Below are 25,724 nucleotides of genomic sequence, written 5' to 3' on the forward strand. Positions count from 1 at the left end.
GTTGGTGGGAATGTAAATTGCTCCAGCCACCATGGAAAACTATACGGAAGTTCCTCAAAAAACTAAAAATAGATCTGCCATAAGATCCAGCTATTCTACTTCTGGGTATACACCCAAAGGAAATGAAAACAAGATTTCAAAGAGATATACACACTCCTATGTTTACTGCAGTGTTATTCACAACAGCCAAGATTATGGAAGCAACCTAAGTGTCCATCGATGGACGAATGGATAAAAAAGATGTGGTATATGGGGCCAGCCCAGTGGTGCAGTGGTTAAGTTCATATGTTCCTCTCCAGATGCCCAGGGTTCACCGGTTCGGATCCCGGGTGCAGACATGGCACCACCCGGCAAGCCATGCTGTGGCAGGCGTCCCACATATAAAGTAGAGGAAGATTGGCATGGATGTTAGCTCAGGGCCAGTCTTCCTCGGCAAAAAGAGGAGAATAGGCAGCAGTTAGCTCAGGGCTAATCTTCCTCAAAAGAAAAAGAAAAAAGATTTGGTATACACATACAATGGAATATTATTCAGCCATGAGAAAGAAGGAAATCCTGCCATATGTGACAACATGGATTCACTTTGAGCACATTACGCTAACTTAGGTAAGTTAGACAGAGAAAGACAATACTGTATGATATCACTTTTATGTACAATCAAAAAAGGTCAAACTCATAAAAAACAGAGAGTAAAAAATGGTGGTTAACAGGGAATGGGGGTGAGGGATAAGACTGATGTTTTAAGGGCACAAACTTGCAATGAGTAGTGAATGAGCCACAGAGATCTAAAGCACAGTATAACACAGACAATACTGGACCCTAATTATGTAATGGGATAAGACTGATGTTTAAGGGTACGGACTTGCAATGAGTAGTGAATGCGCCACAGAGACCTAAAGCACAGTATAACACAGACAATACTGGACCGTAATTATGTAATGGGATAAGTACTGCTACAACAGCAATCATGTTACAATATACAAATGTGTCAAAGTAACACATTGTACACTTTAAATTTACACAATGTTATATGTCAAATTTATTCACTAAAAAAAATAAGACAAGAAATCACAGTCTTATCACTACTGTTGCTAGCTACCATCTAAGTGCCAGGCACTGCACTTTACATACGTTGTTCCTAATCTGTTAGGCAGTCTTAGAGGGCAGGGATTAATATATCCATTTTATAGATACCAAGGCTCTGATAACTTACATAATTTGCTCAGGAAGTAAATGTCATTGCATTTGCTCCAAAGCCTGTGCTTGGTCTTCTATGTCACACTGATAAATTAGTTCAAACATATGTGTGCAGTTCACTCTTACACATATCACAGAACTCCTACACTAGTAGGGAACAGCTGTCTCATTGGGGAAGAAAAGACCCAAAGGAAGCATAAAAAGGTTAAACCACATCAATCAGCTATCCTGCATACAAGTAAGGCTAATTCTTAAAAACTTATTTACTAAGCACTATACCAGGTCTCTTTACTCAATTTTCTCATTTAATTTTCACAAACACACTGTACGACAGGGATTATTTCCATTTCACTGATTAGGAAAGGCTCAGAGAAACCGAATAATTTGCTTAAGACCATCCAGCTAGTAAGTGGCAGAACAAGACTTGAAACTATAGCCAAACTCAAACACTTTCTCCACACTAAACTAGTTTTACAAGCACAGAAATGCAAGCCCAGGTACCTGGACTTCTTTGATAAGTTACAGATTCAGGGGTCTTTGTGAACTCTTCTCCTTCCTTCAGTTTCCCTTGTTGCTGCCCATCCTAGTTCACACTTCTTATCCCAGAAATGGTTTTATTAATTTAAAAATTTTTAGTTTATATATTTACACGAGATGTTATCCCATGTACTTAATTACTACGCTGCATAATAGAAATTATATAAATCATAGGAAAACATCAAATAAACTTTATTATAAGTTTCAGCTCCTTACGACCATAAATAGTTCACAAATAGCACAGTAAATGAGTCAAAACTCGACTGCTTCACATTCTTTCTTATATTACTAGCAGCCCAATAATACTTCAATGTATACAGCCCTTTGGAGTTTGAACTTTCACTTACTTAACGCATGACAGCCTTGTAAAGCAGGTAACCCATTTCACAGATAAGAAACTGAGGCTCAAAGAGGTTAAGTGAGTTTTCCGAGGTAACTTAGAAGGAAGTTGGTATCCTGATTCCAAGTTACGACTGTGTTAACTACAACAGAGCTGTGTCTTTGAATCTACAGCTGCTAAAACACCTAAGGTATAGCTGCCTTGGTATCACAAGTGACCCAAATCAATACCAAAACGGTAAGTGGATTTGCTTTGTCTTGCCAGAAACTTAAGATCTTCCTTCTTTTTTTTTCTTTTCTAAGGACTGGCACCCGAGCTAACAACTGTTGCCAATCTTTTTTTTTTTCTGCTTTTTCTCCCCAAATCCCCCCACTACATAGTTGTATATTGTAGTTGTGGGTCCTTCTAGTTGTGGCATGTGGGACGCCGCCTCAGCATGACCTGATGAGCAGTGCCATGTCCGTGCCCAGGATCCGGACCGGCGAAACCCGGGGCCGCTGAAGCAAAGGGTGTGAACTTAACCATTCGGCCACGGGACCATCCACAAGATCTTCCTTCTTTATGATGGAGAGTCATTTCAATTTTATAAACCCTTTTCCTCTTGTGTTACCATAACAATGAAAATGCTGTTTACTTGTTTTCAACTTTTGGAATCAAACCATAGACAAAGCACATAATACTTAACTACATTCACAAAACAGAATATGAATGTTAGCAACCTCAGTAATACAAAACAAAGGGTATATCTAAAGGGTTGGGAGGTGGAGGGAAAGAGAAAATTTCAAAGAAGAGGCAAGATTGCTTATATGCTTCTTTTACAAAATAAGAGGTCTGTCATACTTGCTGAAATAGGAAATGGAGCTTTAAACATATTTTTTGAAGCTACAGTAATGGTCAAAGAAAGATCTGGGAATAACGGTATCTCTTTTAAAAAGTAGGGGAAGAGGGAGGTAGGAAGTAGTGCAAGATAAACTGTCATTTATCACAACAGGAAGTGAAAACGTCTCTATGGAGGAAACCATTAGGCCTAGAGAGATAGTTAAAGGTGGATGCATCTAGAGAGTGAGCTATGGTTTTCACTACAAATCTTTCTGGATTAATAGACCTTTTAACTATTTGCCTATATTATTTGTATAAAATTATTCTTTTCAGAAAAAAGGGATGGATGGATATTAAAAAGCTAATAAAATAATGTATGTTTCTTTTTAAAAAATACTATCACTATTAGAAATGGAGAGCTGTCATTTGAACTTTTAATCAACTCTGTACACAGTCCTCTAACATTTCAAACTGGGGCCAGCTTCCTACAACCAGCAATGACTCCTCTGTTGTAGACGTTTCTGAATGCTTTCCTATTAACCAATTTTCAACAGCTCCATAAACACTCATTGTCTTTCATGACCGATGTTACTGCAGATGACAGCTATTTCCTGACTCAAGCCTCTCCCTGTCAGCACAATCTCACGCTGGAAATAATTTAAATGTGTGGCAATAAGCTGTATAACACCATCTAATTCCCACCACATCTAACCTGCCCTACTGCAACTCACAGACAAAATAATTATCTTCTCTCTTCTTCCTAAAAGTTTTTCAGAAATATACACAAGGTATAGGAATTATGGTAAAACAGTATTGGAAAGAAAAGCTCTTGAGATGAAAATATAAGTCAAAGTTAGGAGAAAAATAGGGTATAAAATAAAAAGTATAGAGAAAATCCCAGCCCTTAGAAGAAAAGTGAATTTTTAAGGAACAGAAGTAAAAAGAGGATTAACACAGGGGACAAAGGAAAACTACCTTATATAAATATATTTATGTTATCAAGGATGAATTTAGAAATTTCATCCTTTTTAGATGAAATTTAGAATTTAGAAATCAAGAATCATGTATTTATTAAAACAAAGTCAGCCAAATACATAGGAGTAATTTCTGGAGGCAGAAAATTTTTGGAAGGATACTTTTTCCTAACAAATTTATTAATGTTAAAAAGGTACACACTCCAGGAACTCCTAAATACTATTTTAAAATGAAATAAATCTTGGGAGAGGGAGAACATAAAAAGAGAACAGAATCGATATCTCAAAAGACTGGAATAAACTGGCTGCCTCCTTGGCTCTTTCTTTCAGGTTGCTGGTGAGGAAACTCCTGTGGACATGAGAGCATCATTTTGCATCTACCACACCTGTGAGCCTCTGCTGCATCGCCACCCCCCAGCAATCGCTGCCCTCTACAATTTCCATGTGAACTTGAACATGGAACACGACAGGCTACTCTGGGGCACACTGGCAGGAAAACCAGGGGGGATGCCAGATGTATGTTACCACAGAGGTGTTCAGAGGACGACACAAGATTCAAAAGCTGTGGAGCACCACACACACAAAAGGGAGTCATGCTGGAAATGGTACCAGGCAGTGAAAGGGGCACATCTCACAATTTGTTTAGGGTCCCTTTATTTCTAAAACATTGTGTAATTTTTTGTGTACCACAAATAAGAAAAATAAGAGACTCTAAATTAGAAAAAATAAAACACATCAATATGACATTTGGAATAAAAAAAGATCCTGGGAAATCATATTAGGTATTATATTTTAGACATGACAGACAAAAGTTTGCTGTCTTGAAAGAGTAAGAAAAAAGTATGAGAGAAATTTTATATATCTTTTTCTTCTTCTGTCCAAAATCTAGTTATTATGTTTGCCATTTTTGCTGCGATAATTTAATTAAAAAGCATGCAACATTTTAAAAATGTTCTGGTACAATGCTATAAAAATACACACATAAATAATGTTTTCACATATAAGCTAAAATTATATATTATGGAAGTCTACTGTTTTCTAAGCCCAGGCTTCTCTTTTAAATACTGGTGTCTGCCATAAACAATTTATTTATTTATTTATTTTGAGGAGGATCAGCCCTGCGATAACTACTGCCAATCCTCCTCTTTTTGCTGAGGAAGACTGGCCCTGAGCAAACACCCATGCCCATCTTCCTCTACTTTATACGTGGGATGCCTACCACAGCATGGCTTTCAGCCAAGCGGTGCCATGTCCGCACCCGGGATTCAAACCAGTGAACCCCGGGCTGCCGAGAAGCGGAATGTGTGCACTTAACCGCTGCGCCACCAGGCCGGGCCCCAACATCTTATTTTTAAAAGATACTTCCTTTCCATACACTAGTAAACTATCAGATCACTGACAGGTCATAGTCAATAAAACACAGTTCATAGTATCAGAAACTAGAAACTAAATTGGTAGCAACAATGACTAAATCTGGACTTATAACTAATAAAAACCAAAATCACAGTGCCCAGGAAAAGGCATTTAAAAAAAGGTACTGTATTTGGGTATTTCTGAAATACTTACTTGTCATAATGTCAAAATAACATTATTTCATAAATGATATTAATTACATGTAATATTTCTGCCATACAAATGACCTAGAAAGATCTCATAACCTAAGGAACTAGCAAAGGAACAAACTAAGCCCAAAGTTAGCACAAGGAAGGGAATAACAAAGATCAGAGTGCAAATAAATGAAACAGAGATAAGAAAAACAATAAAAAAGATGAACAAAACTAAGAGCTGTTTTTTTTAAAAGATAAACAAAAACAAACCTTTAGCTAGACTAAGAAAAAAAGAGATGACAAATAAAATTATAAATGAAAGAGAAGAAATTACAACTAACACCACAGAAATACAAAGGATAAGAGACTATGATAAACAATTATACACCAACAAATAACCTAGAAATAACCAGATAAATTCCTAGAGACAATACACCTTACCAAGACCGAATCATGAAGAAACAGAAAATGTGAATAGACCAATAATGAGTAGGGAGATTGAATCAGTAATCAAAAATCTCCAAAAAAATAAAAGCTCAAGACCAGACAGCTTCACTGATGAATTCTATCAAACATTTAAGAAGAATTAATACCAATTCTTCTCAAACTTCCAAAAATTGATCAGGAAGGAACACTTCCCAAATTCATTTTACAAGGCCAGCATTACCCTGAGATGGAAGCCAGACACAGACACTACAAGAAAAAAAATTACAAGCCAATATCCCTGATGAACATAGATGCAAAAACCCTTAACAAAATACCAGCAAACTGAATTCCAGAGCACATTAAAAGAATCATACACTATGATCAAATGGGATTTAGCCCTGGGATAAAAGGGTGGTTCCAAATACACAAATCAATAAATGTGATATGGCACATTAACAGAATGATGGATAAAAATCATATGATCATTCCAATAAATGCAGAAAAAGCATTTGACAAAACTCAAATACTTTCATGATAAAAACTCTCAACAAATTAGGCATAGAAGGAATGTACTTCAACATAATAAAGGTCATATATGACAAGCCCACAGCTAACATCATACTCAATGGTGGAAGGTTAAAAGCTTTCCTCTAATGTCAGGAACAAGACAAGGGAGCCCACTCTCACCACCTCTATTCAACACAGTAGTACTAGCCACAGCAGTTTGCCAAACAAGAAAGGAAGAATAAAATTATCTCTGTGTGCAGATGATATGATTTTATATGTAGAAAACCCTAAAGATTCCACCAAAAAGCTGTCAGTACTAATCAACGAATTCAGTAAAGTTGCAGGATACAAAATCAACATACAAAAATCAGTTGCACTTCTATATACTAATAAGAAACTATTCAAAAGAGAAATCAAGAAAGCAATCCCATTTACAATAGCCCTAAAAACATAAAATACTTAGGAATAAATTTAACCAAGGAGATAAAAGACCTGTATGCTGAAAATTGTAAGATATTGATGAAAGAAACTAAAGAAGGCACAAATAAATGGAAAGATATCCCGTGTTCCTGGATTGGAAGAATTAATATTGTTAAAATGTCCACACTCCCCCAAGTGATCTACAGATTCAACACCATCCCTATCACAATTCTAATGGCATTTTTCACAGAAACAGAAAAAATTATCCTAAAATTCATATGAGACCATAAAAGACCTTGACTAGCCAGGGCAATCTTAAGAATAAAAGAGCAAAGCTGAACGCATTATACTTCCTGTTCTCAAACTATATTACAAAGCTATAGTAACCAAAACAGTATGGTTCTGGCATAAAAACAGGCACATAGACCAATGGAACAGAATATAGAGCCCAGAAATAAACCCAACACAGATATGGTCAACTAATCTTTGATAAGGACCAAGAACACATAATGGCGAAAAAATAGTCTTTTCAATAAATGATGCTGGGAAAACTGGATAATCACACACAGATGATTGAAACTGTACCCCTATCTTATTCCACTCACAAAAATTAAGTGGAAATGGATTAAAGACTTAAATGTAAGACCTGGAGCCATAAAACTCCCAGAAGAAAAGCTCCTTGACATCAGTCTTGTTAATGACTACTTGGATTTGATACCAAAAGCAAAGGCAAAAATGAACAAGTGGAACTACACCAAACTAAAAACCTTCTACACAGCAAAGGACCAATCAACAAAATGAAAAGGCAACCTACTGAATGGGAGAAAATATTTGCAAATCACATATCTGATAAGGGGTTAATATCCAAAGTATTAAAAAACTCATACAATCAATAGCATAAAAAAATCCAATTAAAAAATGGACAGAGAATCTGAATAGACATTTTTCTAAAGAAGAAACACAAATGGCCAACAGCTACATGAAAAGATGCTCACCATCACTAATCATCAGGGAAAGCAAACCAAAACCACAAATAGATATCATCTCACATCTGTTAGAATGGCTATCATCAAAAAGTCAAAAGATAACAAGTGTTGGTGAGGATGTGAAGAAAAGGGAACCCTTGTGCACTGTTGGTGGGAATGTAAATTGGTACAACCACTATGGAAGTTCCTCAAACTTCCATATGTTCCTCCACTATGGAAGTTCCTCCAAACTTCAAACAGTATGGAGGTTCCTCAAAAAATTAAATAGAGAACTACCATATGATCCAGCAATTCCACTCCCTGGTACATATTTGAAAGAAATGAAGTCAGTGTCTCCAGGAATATCTGCACTACCACGTTTGTTGCCACATTATTCACAATAGCCGAGACATGGAAATAACCTGTCAGCAGATGAAGACATAAAGAAAATGTGTTACATATATACACACACACACACACACACACACACAATGAAATATTACTCAGCCATAAAAAAATCTGGAAATTGTGCTATTTACAACAATATAGATGAAGCTAGAGGGCATTAAGCTAAGTGAAAGAGCCAGACAGAGAAAGACAAATAGTGTATGGAATCACTTACACATCATAACAAAACAAAACAAAAAGTCGATTTCAGAGCAACAGACAGTAGAATGGTGGCTGACAGGAGCTGGAGGGTGACAGAAATGGGGAGATGTAGATAAAAGGGTGCACACTCTCAGCTCTAAGATGAATAAGTTCTGAGGATCTAATGCACCACATGGTGACTACAGTTAATAATACAGTACTGTATCCTTGGAATTTGCTAAGAGTAGATCCTAAGCATTCTCACCACACACACACAGACACACACAGACACACAGAGACACACACAGAGTTAACTATGTGAGGTGAGAGAGGTGCTAATTATCTTGATTGTGCTAATTATTTCACAATGTATACATATGTCAAATCACATTGTATAATTTAAATATACACAATTATATCTGTCAATTATTCCTCAATAAAGCTGAAAGAATAAATAAAAGGGAATCCAGAAAAAAGAAAGTCTCTCTAGTTTTTTCAACTGTCAACTTGAGGAGACACAACAGAGGAAGACATTTACTGGATTAAGGAAGTTCAAAAGGAAGCACCGAGTCTATCTCGTAACATTCGTTGCTTCAACCACTATGTTTCCTAGAAAGTAGACTTAGAAAAGACCTACTGACAACAAACATACACTTTAACATGCAAGCAAGGCCAAGAAGAAAAAACTTTTTCCTTTCTAAAAGAAAGAATGTTCCTGTTTTTGGCCATGAGCAACAGGGCTCCCTGAGCATTCTCACGGTCTTCAGGAAGCTGGAGGAAACTCTCCATTATGGACAACTCATCAAAACCTAAGACTAACCAGCATTTCAGTATCCACAGTATGCTACAAAGATAGCCCTAAACACTTCAAATTTCCAGAACATCTTCCTTCAAATTTCAAAAATGGATTGAATTATGTCCAGCATACCTTTAGTGTTAGGTGTATTTTATTATTTCATGATGCTTTGAAAACCAGTAACTTATATTAGACATATATGATAACTCTTTAGATGTTTCATTAACCATTTAATTTCCTAACTGCATAAAATAAAACAGAGTATGCTGTATCAGGAAAGCTGAAAAAATGCCCACTGACTACATCGGGGGCACCAGGCTTGGCTCAAACACTTTAATGCTGGTATCTCTCTGCAGAATATAAGTAAATAAGTAAATAACAGAGTTGCGATAACATATCTACTTATACATCCTTATGTTGCCTTCTGGCTCTTTGTTTTCTAATTAGAGTAGTTAACCCAGAAAAAAAAATGTGGTTAAAGAAATATTCCCAAAAGGCATACTATAAGACTTTACCAAAAAAACACCTTTGTAGGAAAAAGAAAAAAAGGGGGCTGGCCCCGTGGCCAGGTGGTTGGGTTTATGTGCTCCGCTTCGGTGGCCCAGGGTTTCACTGGTTCACATCCTGGGCGCAGACCTAGCACCGCTCATCAGGCCATGCTGAGGTGGTGTTCCACACAGCACAAACAGAGGCACTCACAGCTAGAATATACAACTATGTACTGGGGGGCTTTGTGGAGAAGAGGGCAGGGGAAAAAAACACCTTTGTAATCATACATCAAATTATGTGTCCACATTCACTGTGTATTTTTAAAAATTACATCTTACATGATATAACTGATACCACTGCTACTTTTGCTTGTTTTCATGGAAATTTCACATATATTCTTTCATTTGCTCATTGTAAGAAACCTAAGAGGGAGACAAGGAACCTACAACCAAACTGGTTTTACTGAGGCCTCATATATACTCTCATAAGAAGTATAATAATGATGATCTTTGATATCTTCTATTTCTAATTAAAAAGATAAAAATAATTATGAAAAGTAATTTATTGGCCATTACAATGTTGCTTCAGATTTTCAAGTTGAAAGTATTCCTTGGCTTACCTGCTGCATGTAACAAACGAGCTTCTACTCTGTGGGGAACTCTCGGTGGAATCTTCATAGATGCACGAATCTGGTAAAAACTAAAGCAAAACAAAGACGTCATTCCAAAACATATTTTTAAAATATGCAAGACTCCAATTTCTATACAAATCTGTATGTATTAAAATAATAAAGTGGGTCTGCTTATATCAGTCTCTCATAATATTTACTACCAGTAGAAACTGACATGTCAGATCTGCAGATCAAGTACCAGCACGACATAAAGCCCAGAGGGAAAACAGCAGGGATGGATGACTGAGAGAGAGAAGAAACACATACAGTACTTCTTACTTAAACGAGAGAAGGTCATAGCAACCCGAGAAGTCGGTAGGGCACCTAAGTGTTTCACTGCTTAACTTGGTTTTATCCATTTTTTTTCTTTTAAAAAATAATAAAGATAAATTATTCTTAAGCATAATTTTGAGAAAATAGAGAATTATAAGTGGTTTTTAAAAATTGGTTTCATACTATAAATGACAAAATATGAAGAATGTATATGGTTTAAAGAATTCAGCATTTTTTCAAGGTCAGAGCTACCTGTTTATGTACTTTCACTTGCTTATTCTACAAGATTTAAAAATACTACATATATAAATAATATTTAAAAATCTACCAGTCATTAATAATAACAGTTTAAATAGGGAAAAACTGAGCTAAAAACATTATCTTTGTGTTTTAGCATCATTACACTGCACATCTGTGTATGTGCTGGAGGACACATATCTACACATACACACAATCACTATAAGCTAAATTGAGATGTTTAAATCAAGGATGAGTTTAGATGTGCCCTGGGAAGTTGAATAATGTTTATATTTCTTTAATAATCTCCTAGATAGTAGTTTAAATTATTAAATTTGTAAATAATACAAAGCTTAAAATACATAAATACGTCTATCATTATTATTTCTAGGCAGGTGTGTCCCTTGAAGAAAAGATATGGCCAAGTCACAACAAGTCACAAAGCCAGAATGAAAGAAGAGTAAATGAAAGGGTAGTCAATTAAATTTAGAAACTTTAAAGTCACGATTTGGCCTTAAAGGGACATGGTAAAACTCCACAGAGAGAGACGATTAGTTGAGATTAAGAGGAGGGCAACTTGAAAACATGAGATGACTAGGAACAAAAATCAAAGTAGAATCAGCAAGAGCCTTGGACCAAGAGGTGAGCAGTTTCCTAGGAACTCTTCAACTCCATGTGCTGAGAATTTTAACTAAAGATTAAGTGAAATAGAAGAAAAGGTAGGCAGTAAGCTCCTTGACATATGTCTTGGTGATCATTTTATGAATCTGATACCAAAAGCAAAAACAAACAAGTCGGACTACATCGAACTAAGCAATTTCTGCACAGCAAACAAAGCCATCAACAAAATGAAAAGGCAACTTACTGAACAGAAGAAAATATTTGCAAATCATATATCTGATAAGGGGTTAACATCCAAAATATATAAAGAACTCATACAACTGAAAAGCTAAAAAACCAAATAATCCAATCAAAAATGGGCAGAAGATCTGAATAGACATTTTTCTAAAGAAGACATATAGATGGCTAAGAGCTACATGAAAAGATGCTCAGTGTCACTAATTATTAGAGAAATGCAAATCAAAACCACAATGAGGTATCACTTCACACCTGTTAGAATGGCTATTAACAAAGAGATGAAAAATAACAAGTGTTGGTGAGGATATGGGAAAAGGAAGCCCTTGTGCACTATTGCTAGGAATGCAAATTTGTGTAACCACTAGGGAAAACAGTATGGAGGTTCCTCAAAAAATTAAAAATATAACTATCACATGATCCAGCAATTCCACTTCTCAGTATTTATCAGAAGAAAATGAAAACACTAATTCAAAAAGATATATGCACCTCATGTTCACTGCAGCATTACTGGCAGTAGCCAAGATACGGAAACACCCTAAGTGTACACCAAAGGATGAGCGCATAAAGAAGCTGTGGTATACACATACAATGGAATATTATTCAGCCACAAAAAGAATGAAATATTGCCATTTATAACAACATGGATGGACCTTGAGGGCATTATGCTGAATGAAATAAGTCAGACAGAGTAAGACAAATACCATGTAATCTCACTTATATGTGGAATCTAAAAAAAGAAAAAAGAAAAAACTAAGGTCACAGATACAGAGAATAGACTGGTAGTTGCCAGAAGCTAGGGGTGGGGTGGGAGAAATCGGTGACCTATTTTTCGGTTAGTTTTAGTTTAAATAAACTGAATAAAAACAAACAAATGAAAACAAGTAAAGATCCTGCCTTTGTAATGAATCAGAAAGAATGAAGACTGTTCTTACATTACTTGAACACAGAGTCAAATTGTTATGTCTTTATTAGATTTATCACAAATATTCACTCACAATTACTAAACTAAGCAGATATAATACAGAGAGCAAAGAATTAACAATACTTAAAAAGCATAAACCACAATAGATAAAATCAGAGTATAAGGGTAGCATAAAACTATCAAAAGATTAGGAATGGAACCATGACCTAATGTTAAAAAAAAAAAAAAAGACCTACGTATATAAAGACAGTGAACAAGTGGACAATGACAATGAATTCTCATGGCATGAGGAATGTGTCTGCTTTCTTATGTTATGCACAATTACAAACAACCCCTAGATCTCAAAAGTTTATTTCATGCTCGTGAAACTGGTGCCTGGCTGTCCAGTTGCCCGTCTCCTCCATGACATGTCTGTTCCAGGGCCTTGACACACACAGCACAGCCATCTCCGAAGTACGTTCTCAGGGCAGAGGGAGCAACGCTATGGCGGACACACGCACTGGCCCTAGAAGCTTCCCCTCGAAAGCTGCCTACAACAATCCCCTCATATTTCATGAGAGAGAGCAAACCACTTAGCCAAGCCTAACTTCAACACAGTGGGAAGTCCGATCCTCTCAGAGGGAGGAACCTCAAGTAGTACTGGCAATAATATAATCATAATAATAATACTTATTAAGGATTTCCTACACACCAGGCACAAGGCTAGGTGCTAGGGAAAAAAAGATAAGCGAAACGTTGATATTTTTAAATAGACAGGTAAATTATATAAAAGCTTCAGAATAAACAATTGACAGATGCTTCATTTCAAACTTCTGAAGCACAGGAACCATGTACCTTGAAGGTATAAATATTTAAAAATGAACAACTTTAAAATGTGCATATGTTAATTTAATAATTAATAATTTAGTCAAATAGATAAAATTTAAAAAACAAAGGATAAAACCTTTCCTCTTTTTTTTGGTGAGGAGGATTGGCCCTGAGCTAACATCCCTTACCAATCTTCCTCTTTTTGCTTGAAAGAGACTGTCCCTGAGCTAACATCTGTGGAAATCTTCCTCTATTTTGTATGTGGGATGCCATCACGGCATGGCTTGATGAGCTGTGTGTAGGTCTGCACCCAGGACCGGAACTCGTGAACCCCAGGCCACCGAAGCAGTGTCCGCGAACTTAACCACTACGCCATTGGGCTGGTCCCAAAACATTTTCTTTTTAAGGCTGTGGTGGGCTAGGTTATTCAGAAACAACTTCTTGCTAAAAAAACCCACTAAGATTGCCAAATAAAATATAAAAACCTATCATTATAAAATAATTGAGGTGGTGACAAGAGAGCAGAAATTATCAAACACAATCGCAGTGAGGTCGGAAAGCAGTGGAGCTGCTTCTGACCCGAGGGCATGTGCTGGTCCACTCTGGCAAACCGAGTGCCATGTTCCATGTTTCTCTTTCCACGGGGGTTTCTGCTGCATTTGTCACGTCAGTATGCTTGGATTTTCGTGTAGACATTTCTCACAACAACACATTGTTCTTTAATGCGAAGATTTTCTTCTACTTAATTAAGTAATATTAAACTATTTTTTTTGTTTTCTCTACAGATCTTTTTTTACAGCTCCTAATTTGATTTCCTCTATTTATACTTCAAACAAGGTGCGTCCAAGGCTAGTTCTAGCTAATCGTTGAGCTAGCCAATCACTGTCAACCCCGTCAGTGACTGTCACGACCCATCATTACGATCTCTTTTCAAAGGATGCAAAGACACCCTTTCTCAAACAAGCCAAAAAATGGCAAAAACAAAAACAAAATGAGTTTCCGGTTGTGAGAACAAAAAACGGAAGAGTCCACATTGCCAACTATGATGTTCACAACTGCTTTTTTCATACCTCCGAAACCAAATTAAATGGCTCCTACAGAGGCACAACCTACTCGCCCCTTGAACCTAACACGCTTGTGCTCCGTCTGTAAAATGCGGATTCAGGTTAGACCCACCTGCACCATGGCATTGGTAAAAAGAATGAGGTAGGGCATGCAATGAGAGCAACCTTTATGTTCTAATAATTGATGTAAATTATAGTGAGAAAACTAACTTTGCTGACTACAGAGTGGTGGATTCGTCTAAAGCTGAGAAAATGATGAACTACTTAGACAGTATTCTCAGTTCTTATCTTTCTGAAGAAAAGGACAATTTTAGTTTTGAAGGTCTTAAAGAAAACCTGAGGTAGTTCCTTGTGAGCCCCAATCACCACTATTTAATCAGAAGTCCTCAATTTGTGAACTTTATACAACATATACATGACACTATAGACAAGAGATCATTTTTTCCAAGGTTGTAATCAATGTCAATGATCCAAAAATTCAGCGGGACATTTTCTGACTCTTTCGGCTGACAGTCCTTCTTAATCAAACTATAAACTTTCCAAGAGTTTAACAACCTTACAATCATAAACAGAAGGGATTTAAGGTCATTTTGTTCAGAGCTTTTAAAAACTGTGTTGTATGGAAGCTGGCTTCTGGAGTTCTACATGACTTTCCTAAGAGGATTTAAGCTCCATGGTTTTGTAACGTTATTAAAATTAAAGAAAACAACTTCTAAATCCATATGCTTGCTCTTCTCTATCTCCAAATCATAATATATTCTTCACCTTACAATAGGACATTTTATGACGAGGAACCGGTGCCAGTGCACGACTAGGAAAAGCGGCAGCAGCTACAGCTCTGTAATGAAACTGTTTTATGGTAACCCAGACGTGAAATAGAAAATAACCAAGTCTAACTACTCTCGCTCCTTCCACTTCCACCCAAACAACCTTCCCCTCATTACTCGTGATCAGCAGTATGCTGCATTAGTGACTGGCCCAAACGTATCTGGAAACAAATCAAAGCCTGATAAGATTTCACTTGCTTTACTGAAGAATATGCAGCACATGTGTAACACTTTGTCAAAGTTACCAGGTTTTCTAAATATTTGAAATACCTGGTTCATTTGCTTCCTTCTGAAATGAATGAAATGCAGCTCCATTCTAGAAACCATTTGCTACTCCTCCAAAGCTGTGCTCTTTAAACAGCGGCACACAGACTGGTGCATCTCAGACGTCTGCTACCAATCTGCAGCAAAATCAAGTAAATCAACTATATCTCAAAGCCCACTATCTCAGCCAGTTTTTTTTTGGAGGAAGATTCGCCCTGAGCTAACATCTGTGCCAGTTTTCCTCTACTTTGTAAGTGGGACACCTCCACAGCACAGCTGATGAGTGGAGTAGGTCCGCACCTGGGATCCGAACTTGCAAACCCTGGGCCCCCAGAGCAGAGCATGTGGAATTTTAACGACTTCGTCATGGGGCCGGCCCCTCTGATCATTAGATTTTTGAAAGATCAGTAACACACCAATATCCTTCCAAAGTCCTCAATGGATGGGGAAAGCAGACTGCAGAGTAACAGAAAATTAATGAAAGCAGCAAGTACACATGCTGTTTATGACAGCTGACAATAAAATGGAACAATAATTCACTTAATCCTGATCTCAGTTCCAAACCTCCAATTACGTAGGAACTACCTCCACTTGCACATCTCACCTCAAACTCAACATATCAAAATGAACTACTCTTGCGTCCCATAAGAGTCATCCCACCCAACTTCCTCACTTATTTCAGTATTACTAATATTGTCCAAGTCAACGTGATTTAAAACTTCAGCATTACCCTTTAAAATTTTTAGTATTAAAAATTCCAAATTTGCAAACAGTAGAGCAATGAACTCATACACCCCCTGCCCATTTTCAACAATTAAAAAGATTCTGCCCTATTTGATTCATCTGTATTTTTCTCTTTGCTGAGCATACCTCTATATACATATTTTTTAATGTTTTTTACATCCCAGCATCATCCTCCACATGGAATCAGTCATTAAATCCTACTATTTACTCCCCCAAATGCTTCATAGAAATTAATAACAAAAAACGTTCAAGTGTTTGGTAGATTGATTTTTTAAATGTCCCCAGTTTTTCCACCCATCTCATATCCACACCTCTTGCGATGCAACTCCCACTGAGCAGTGGAGTGTAGCTGCCCACCCCTTTAATCTGGGCTGGCCTCACGACCTGCTGGGCAATACAACATGGCAGAGATGACAGTGAACTAGTTCCAAGCCTAGATCTTAAAAGGTCTTCTTGTATAGTTTCTGTCTCTCTTTGGACCCTGCCTCCTCCGTGAGAATAAGGTAGAGGATGAGAGATCATAAAACAAGAGCTGAGTCCACCCAGGTGAGGCCATTCTACATCTGTTTGCACCCAGCCAAACTGCCAGTAGACTGAATTCATGAGTGAGCCCAGCAAAGATTAGCCAAGCTGGACCACGTCAGCAGGACCATTCAGCTGATCCACAGACTTGTGAGTAAAAATAGATGCTTACTGCCGTGATGCCACCGAGCCTTTGTATTTGTTGTCAGCTGCATCATTGTGGCAACAAACAACTAATACAGAAATTAGTACCTTAGAAGGCGTGTGCACCATAAGAAAAACTTAAAATATGTGGCATTGACTTTGGGACCAAAATAACTATAGAGGCCAGAAAAATAATGAGGAAATTATAGGAGACTTAAAAAATGGCAACCCATGATGTGTAGTGATGAAACTTTTGGTAAACATACTGTCAGCAATAACTCAGAAGTTAAACAATGTACCTAAGAAACTTCTGGAATTGAGCAAGCTAATTTCCAGGCAGAATGCTGAAAATGTCGACTGGTTGCTCCTCACTAAAGTTTGACAGGAAAGAGAAGAGCTAAGAAAGACTGGTCATCGTACAAGCAGCATCTGGAGGGAGCACTGAGAGACCAGCCCTCGCTGGGACAGAAAATAAAACGGTTTGGAAACCTAAAGTTTTTCAAAATAAAATGCCACCATGGACAAAGATCAAATCAGGGGTGTGGCTGTAAATCCCTTTCTTAAGATCTCTAAAGGAATTAAGGCAGTGTCTAAGTAGACATTCTCAGTTTGACAGAAGGGCTTTTAGAAAGTTTAGGGGCATGATCCCACAGAATTCTGATCCTCAAATTGTAGTGATTACATCAAGAGAGGTCATATCTCAAAGAACAATTGCGGGTGTGGGTTTCAGCACATGGAAAGAACTTTATCAGACATACAGAAACCCCATAAAGTTTTAAAGTGAGTTTTATTCGCCAAAGAGCCGCCAGTCTAGACTCCTGGCCTGGGCTTGTAACTTGCTTAGCCAACAGAACACAGTGGAAGTAACAAGTGTGCCAATTCAAGGGCCTTGCATCCTCTGCTCTCTTCCTTGGACTCCTGCCTCTACCATGAGAACAAACCCAGACTGTCCTGCTGAGGGATAAGACATCATGGAGCAGAGTAGGGCAGGGCTGTTGTTATTTTTTCAACACGATGGCTAAGCCAAAAAAAAAAACCAATAGAAAATCTCCCTCGTTCTCTTCCTGTTAGTCACAGCCCACTACTACCACTCTTAGTACTCACCTTTGGGTTTCTATCTTGAGTTCCTCCAAGCACCTCTAAACTGTTCCCTATGCTTCTGCTACTTCTACACGACCGTCAGTCTAATGCATCGCAGCCTCCACCATGTTAGTAAGCGCTTATTGTAACACAGGGACAATTTCATCCTTACTTAGAAACCATCGAAGTCCACCCAAATCCCTAGTGTCCATCAACTCTTCTGCAGACAATGAAAGTCCTTCACAAACAACCTCTCCTTTCTTCACTATCTTTTCTTCTGCAGTTCTCCCAGAGAATATCCAATCTCCCAAATATTCTTTAAATATCACCTTCACTCCTATTTCCAAGACTTGGTTTGTGCTGTGCTCACTCCTCTAAAGGGCTGTTTGCTTTACCTCTGCCCAGCTGAATCGCACCACGCTCTGATCCTGGCCCTCCCAAACACCTTTGCTAACGTGCTGACCCAGAAACATGTCTTTCTGTTCTGATTCCTGGAGCGCTGCCTGTATTTACTATTGAAGGTCCATCATTTCGTATTCCTACCTGTTTTGTGTATATATTTTCTTTCTCCCATATACTATAAGCTTTTAAAGAGCAGAAATGAGATCTTATACATTTTCATTACAGTCCTCTCAATGCTCTACAAATTCATAAACACATGTTAAACATATCCAGCATTATCATCAAATCCATGTGAATATTCTCAAATATCTATTTAAGAATAAAATTTCTCTGAGAAAATAACTACTTGAATATAGCTCATTGTTCTCCTTACATATGCAGGAACAAAAAAGCATGTAATTAAATTTAAATGAAAACAGTACATCTTATCTTATGCAAAATATATAATTTTCACATTAAAATACACACCCTCTCTGAAATAAATCCACATTGTAGAACTTGTTTAGCTCCACGGAGAATTCTACCATTGCTTGAACTTCAGTCATTTTTAATTTATACTCAGAAGACAAATCTGGTAACAGCACCTTGGTTAAAGAAGGGGAAAAAAATCGTGAGAAGCACAACAAAAAAGCCAACTTACAAAACACTAATGTGTAAACACACTGCGGAGGATGATACATAGGCATAAAATAAAAACAAGGCAAATGAGTTCAGTGCACCCAACCAGCACCAGATTCTATACTTACCAAATATACTAATAATATACTTACTAAAATAGCACTACTCTATCACTTAAGATGTGTCCTATTAAGATGCTTTTTCTAAGATTGTTTCCCTTCATGATATCTATGTGATAATAAATAATACAGCAAATTGCTAAAAGAAACTCTTGACTTTATTTATCATAGATAAAATAGTAACTTTGTAAGAAAAATTAAGCTACCTAATTACTCTCTACTAGTTCTACAATGCACATAAAAGCAACTCCAGAGTCAAAAAGAGAATTAATACTGTTTAATCCCCACTTGACTTCATGAAGATTTTTCTCTGTTAGGTAAAGTTCTTAAATGACTATTCACTTTTAAATTTCAAAAGAAAAAATTTCCCCCTCATTGCAAAAGCATAAAGTATTCATTTTCAAAGGGGTTAAAAAAAATACAAGCAAAATGAAAACATTCACAATTATATTCACTGAAAGAGACACTTTGGTATATATTCTTCATGTGTATATGCATTTGTACAATTTCTATGAAAGTGGCTCGAACCACACGAACATTTTATAACCCATTTATTTCACTTAATTTTTGATGAACATTTATGTCAATATAAATGTAGTTTTAAAACACTATTTTCAATTGCTGTTACACTGTGAATGTTACAATTTAAACAATCTCCTATCATAGGATATTTCAGTGGTTTCTATCTTTTCAAAAAAGTACTGTAATAATCATCCTTATCAATAATTCATGCTTTAAAAAGCAATTCAGAAGAAGAAAGTGTTGAAGGAAGATTCTCTAGAGTCTTGTGTTTCTGCGTGTTTTGCAAGCCTTTGTTCCAGACTATTTTTCAAGGATGCATGTTCACCAAACTGTCTTAGAAGTCAGAGATAGATTTGCTTACTGTTCTGTGTAATAGAGATAAAGCCTCCCCTTGAGGCATAAGTCAGGCAGGCTTACTGTCCATTATAGAAGATTTGGGTTCCCTTTGCTCAGGGTTCCTCTACTGTAACACAACCTGCTCACGTGCAGGTGTCGCCTTTCCTCTGACCCAGGAGTCTGTCTTCTGCCCACGTCCATGGCACGGTGGCAGACTAGGCTGTCATCTTGCAGACGGGGTAAAATCTCAGACCCTTCACCGCTCTTGAAATAGCTCTTAATAGAACTTTAGCAAATATTCTGATCTATCATGAATTAAATGCAAAAAAATAAAAGACATATTCTTACCTCTGCTGATCAAAACTTCATTTTAACATTATTAAACAACCAATCTTGTACTTCCAATTACTGATTCTTGTTTAAAATATATTATTCCCCCTATGAGAAAGAAAAAATAGCATCTCAAACAAAATAGTAGACATAAAAACGTCTATTTTAAGGAAACTTATGCTTCATTAGCTACTTAATAAACTCAATTTATCTAAATGATCCATATCCTCCATAACACTTAAGAATAAGTTTGAGAGATTTGTTTTCATTCACAGTTGCAATGACATCAACATTAATGATTATATCTTTGTTAAGGATTCACTTGTGTATACTTCAAAGCACAATAATAAACAAAAGAGTACTTTCTTTTTTTAATTTTTTTAAATTGAGGTCACATTGGTTTATAACATTATACACATTTCAGGTGTACATCATATTTCAACTTCTGTATACATGACATCGTGTTCACCACCAAAAGTCTAGCTGCCATCTGTTACTACACACGTCCCCCTTTACCACTTCCATCCTCCTCCATTCCACTTCCCCTATTAGTAAACACAAATCTGTTCTCTGTGTCTATGTGTTTGTTTCTTGTTGTTGCTTTATCTTCCATATATGAATGAAAACATATAGTATTTGTCTTTCTCAGTCTGACTTATTTCACTTAGCGTAATGTCCTCAAGGTCCAACTAAGTTGTCACAAATGGCAAGGTTTCATCTTTTTTAGTGGCCGATTAGTATCCATTGTATATACATATATACCACATCTTCTTTACCCATTCATCCATTGATGGGCACTCAGGTTGTTTCCAAGTCTTAGCTATTGTGAATAATGAGGTAATGAACCTAAGGGTGCATATATCTTTTCAAACTAGTGTTTTCATATTATTTGGGTAAATACCCAGAAGTGGAATACCAAGATAATATGATAGTTCTATTTTAAATTTTTTGAGGAACCTCCATACTGTTTTCCACAGTGGATACACCAATTTACATTCCCATCAGCAGTGTACAAGGGTTCCCTTTTCTCCACAGCCTCTCCAACACTTGTTATTTCTTGTCTTTTTAATAACAGCCATTCTCTGATGGGTGCGAAGTGATATCTCATTGTGGTTTTGATTTGAATTTCCCTAATAATTAGAGACTTTGAACATCTTTTCAAGTGCCTACTGGCCATTTTTCTTTGGAAAAACGTCTGTTCAGATCCTCGGCCCATTTTTTAATTAGGTTGTCTTTTTTGTTGAGTTGTATGAGTTCTTTAGATATTCTGAATATTAATCTCTTATCAGATATATGATTTGCAAATATTTTCTCCTAATCAGCAGACTTTTTGTTTTATTGATGGTTTCCCTCACTGTACAAAGCTTTTTAGTTTGATATGGTCCCATGTGTTTACTTTGTCCTTTGTTTCCCTTGCCTGAGGAGACATATCAAAGAGATATTGCTAAGACTGATGTCAAAGAGCATACTATGTTTTCTTCTAGGAGTTTTAGGGTTTTAGGTCTTACATACACATTTTTAATCCATTTTGAGTCTACTTTTGTGTATGATATAAAATAGTGGTCAAGTTTCATTCTTTTGCATGTGGCTGTCCAGTTTTCCCAACACCATTTATTGAAGAGACTTTCCTTTCTCCACTGTATGTTCTTGGCTCCTCTGTCGCAAATTAACTGTCCATAAATGTGCAGATCTATTTCTGGGCTCTCAATTCTGTTACATTGATCTCTGTGTCTGTTTTTGTGCCGGTACCATGCTTTTTTGATTACTATAGCTTTGTAGGATATTTTGAAGTCAGGGATTGTGATGCCTCCAGCTTTATTCTTTTTTCTCAGGATTGCTTTTTGGCTATTCAGGGTCTTTTGTTGTTCCAAATAAACTTTAGGATTCTTTGTTCTATTTCAATGAAAAATGTTGTCAAGATTTTGATAGGGATTGCATTGACTCTGTAGATTGCATTAGGTAACATGGACATTACAACTATGTTAATTCTTCCAATCCATGAGCATGAAATACCTTTCCAAATCTTTGTGTCTTTGATTTCTTTCAACAATGTCTTATAGTTTTCAGTGTACAGGTCTTTCGCCTCCTTGATTAAATTTATTCCTAGGTATTTTATTCTTTGTTGCAATTGTAAATGGGATTATATTCTCGATTTCTCTTTCTGTTAATTTGTGATTAGTGTATAAAAACGTAACTGATTTTTGTATGTTGATTTTATATCCTATGACTTTACTATATTCATTTATTATTTCTAATAGTTTTCTAGTGTATTCTATAGGATTTTCTATATCTAAATTCATGTCATCTGCAAATAGTGATAGTTTTACTTGTTCCTTTCCAATTTGGATACCTTTTATTTCTTTTCCTGCCTAATTACTCGGGCTAAGACTTCAAACACTATGTTTGATAAGACTGGTGAGAGTGGGCATCTTTGTCTTATTCCTGTTCTTAGAGGAATAGCTTTCAGTTTTTCACCAGTGAATATGATGTTAGCTGTTGGTTTGTCACATATGGCTTTTATTATGTTGAGGTACTTTCCTTCTTTAACCATTTTATTTGAGTTTTTATCATAAATGGATGCTGAATCTTGTCAAATGCTTTCTCTGCATCTATTGAGATGATCATATGACTTTTTTCTTCATTTTGTTAATGTAGTGTATCACACTGATTGATCTGCTTACAAATGTTGATAAATGGAATAAATCCCAAGTGATTGTGGTGTATGATCTTTTTAACATATTGTTGTATTCAGTTTACTAACACTTTGTTGAGGATTTTTCCATCTATGTTTATCAGTGATATGGCCTGTAATTTTCTTTTTTGTGTTGTCCTTGTCTGGTTTTGGTATCAGGAAGATGCTGGCCCCACAGAGTGAGTTAGGAAGCATACCCTCCTCTTCAATTTTTTGGAAGAGTCTGAGAAGAAAAGGCATTAAATCTTCTTTGAATGTTTTGTAGAGATCACCAGAGAAGGCCTCTGGTCCTGGACTTTTGTTTTTTGAGAGGTTTTTGATTACTATTTCAGTCTCCTTACTAGTGATCAGTTTATTCAGATTCTCTATTTCTTCTTGATTCAGTTTTGGGAAGTTGTATGATTCTAAGAATTTACCCATTTCTTCTAGATTGTCCAATTTGCTAGCAAATAGCTTTTCACAGAATTCTCATATAATCCTTTGTATTTCTGTGGTATCTGTTGTAATTTCTCGTCTTCATTTCTGATTTTACTTATTTGAGACTTCTCTTTTTTCCTTAGTGAGTCTAGCTAAAGGTTTGTCAATTTTGTTTATCTTTTCAAAGAACCAGCTCTTAATTTCACTGATCTATTGCCTTTTTCATCTGTATTTCATTTATTTCTCCTGTGATTTTTATTATTTCCTTCTTTCTATTGATTTTGGGGTTCACTTGTTCTTTTTCTGGTTCCTTCAGGTGTAATGTTAGACAGTTTATTTGAGATTTTTCTTGTGTCTTGAGGTAGGCCTGTATTGCTATAAACTTCCCTCTTAGTACCACTTTTGCTGGATCCCATAGATTTTGGTATGTTGTGTTTTCACTTTCATTTATCTTGAGGCATTTTTTGATTTTTTCCTTTGATGTCTTCGTTGATCCAATACTTGTAAAGTAGCATGTTGTTTAGTCTCCACATATTTGTGACACTTCTGGCTTTCTTCCTGTAGTTGATTTCCAGTTTCAAACCACTGTGGTCAGATGCTTGAGATGATTTCAATCTTCTTAAATTTACTGAGACTTTTTTCTTTTCCCAATGTATAGTCTATGTTTGAGAATGTTCCATGTAAAGTTAGAAGAATGTGTAGTCTCCTGTTTTTGGATGGAATGTTCTCTATATCAAGTCCATCTGGTCTAATGTTTTATTTAAGGCCAAAGTTTCCTTGTTGAGTTTCTGCTTGGATGATCTACCCATTGATCTAAGTGGGGTGTTAAAGTCCCTTATTACTATTGTATTGCTGTTAATTTCTCCCTTTAGATCAGTTAACAATTGCTTTATATATTTTGGTGCTCCTATGTTGGGAGTGTATACATTAATAAATATATCTTCTTGATGGATTGTCCCCTTTATCATTATATAATGTCCATCTTTGTCTCTTATCTTTTTTGGCTTGAAGTCTATCTTGTCTGATATAAGTATGGCTACACCCACTTTCTTTCGGTCGTCACTTGCTCAGAGTATCATCTTGCAACCCTTAACTTTGAGCCCATGTTGGTCTTTAGAGCTGAGATGGGTCCCTGGAGGCAGCATGCTATTACGTCTTGTTTTATAATTCACCCAGCCACTCTGTCTTTTGATTGGTGAACTCATTCCATTTACATTTAGCATGATTATTCATATATAGAGACTTAATACTGCCATTTTATCTTTTGTTGTCTGGTTGCTCTATATTTTCATTATTTCTTTTTCCTTGTGTTTCTATCTACCACTTCAGTGTAGTGGTTTTCTGTGATGTGTTTCTCAGTTTCCTCTTTTTTAAAGTTTTGTGACTCTGCTCTGAATTTTTGCTTTGTGGTTACCATGAGGTTTGTATAAAATGTCTCAGAGATGAGATAGTCCTTTTTCTGCTGATATCATCTAATCATTTGCCTACATAGGTTCCGTCCTCTTCCTTTTCCCCTTCTATGTTTTTGTTGTGACAAATCATCCCTTTTTGTACTATAAGTTTGCTACCAAACTGAAGTGGCTACAGTTATTTTTAATGCTTCCTTTCCCTCTAACCTTTGTAATTGTTTACTAACCTATTCTGAGTTGCAATTTTCTGGTTCTGCCTATCTGTCACCTTGTTCAAAGCTTTGTATACCTCTGCCTTTCCACTTCAGTTAGGAGAGCTTCTTTCAACATTTCTAATAAGGCATGTCTAGTGGCAAAGAACTCCTTCAGCTTTTGTCTGTCTGAGAAAGCCTTTACTTCTCCTTCACATCTGAAAGATAACTTTGCTGGAGTATTTCTGGCTGACAGTTTTTAATCTTTCAGTATTTGGGATATATCATCCCACTCTCTCCTGGCCTACAGAGTTTCTGCTGAGAAATTTGCTGATAGCCTAATAGGGGTTCTCTTGTAGGTTATTGGTTTTTTCCCCGGTTACCTTTAATATTCTTTCTTTGTCATTGACTTTTGACAGTTTCATCACCATGTGTCTTAGAGAAGGTCTTTTTTTTTTTTCTGCTTTCTCTCCCCAAACCTCCCCTGTACTCAGTTGTATATCTTAGTTGCTGGTCCTTCTAGTTGTGGGATGTGGGATGCTGCTTCAACGTGGCCTGACGAGCAGTGCCACGTCCGCGCCCAGGATCCGAACCCTGGGCCACCGCAGCGGAGCGTGTGAACTTAACCACTCAGCCATGGAGCCGGCCCCCGAGGTCTTTTTGAATTGAGATAA

At 36.7% G+C, this 25,724-nt stretch overlaps 1 protein-coding gene across 11 annotated transcripts in view; it reads right to left on the reverse strand.

The window, feature by feature from the left end:
* FAM135A (family with sequence similarity 135 member A) overlaps nt 1-25,724 on the reverse strand; it is a 113,042-nt gene that overhangs the window by 74,589 nt on the left and 12,729 nt on the right. For all 11 annotated transcript variants that reach the window (XR_011504910.1, XM_044776964.2, XM_070514617.1 and 8 more), the window contains 3 exons: nt 20,360-20,449; nt 18,885-19,000; nt 10,222-10,301 (listed from right to left, as the gene is read on the reverse strand). Coding sequence is in view for 9 of the 11 variants with exons in the window: in XM_044776964.2 (XP_044632899.2) it covers nt 10,222-10,301; nt 18,885-18,961 (157 nt within the window). In the remaining 2 variants the exon portion in view is untranslated. The remainder of the gene's footprint in view (nt 1-10,221; nt 10,302-18,884; nt 19,001-20,359; nt 20,450-25,724) is intronic.

Source organism: Equus asinus, chromosome 8, assembly GCF_041296235.1.
Source record: "Equus asinus isolate D_3611 breed Donkey chromosome 8, EquAss-T2T_v2, whole genome shotgun sequence".
Lineage (NCBI taxonomy): Eukaryota > Metazoa > Chordata > Mammalia > Perissodactyla > Equidae > Equus > Equus asinus.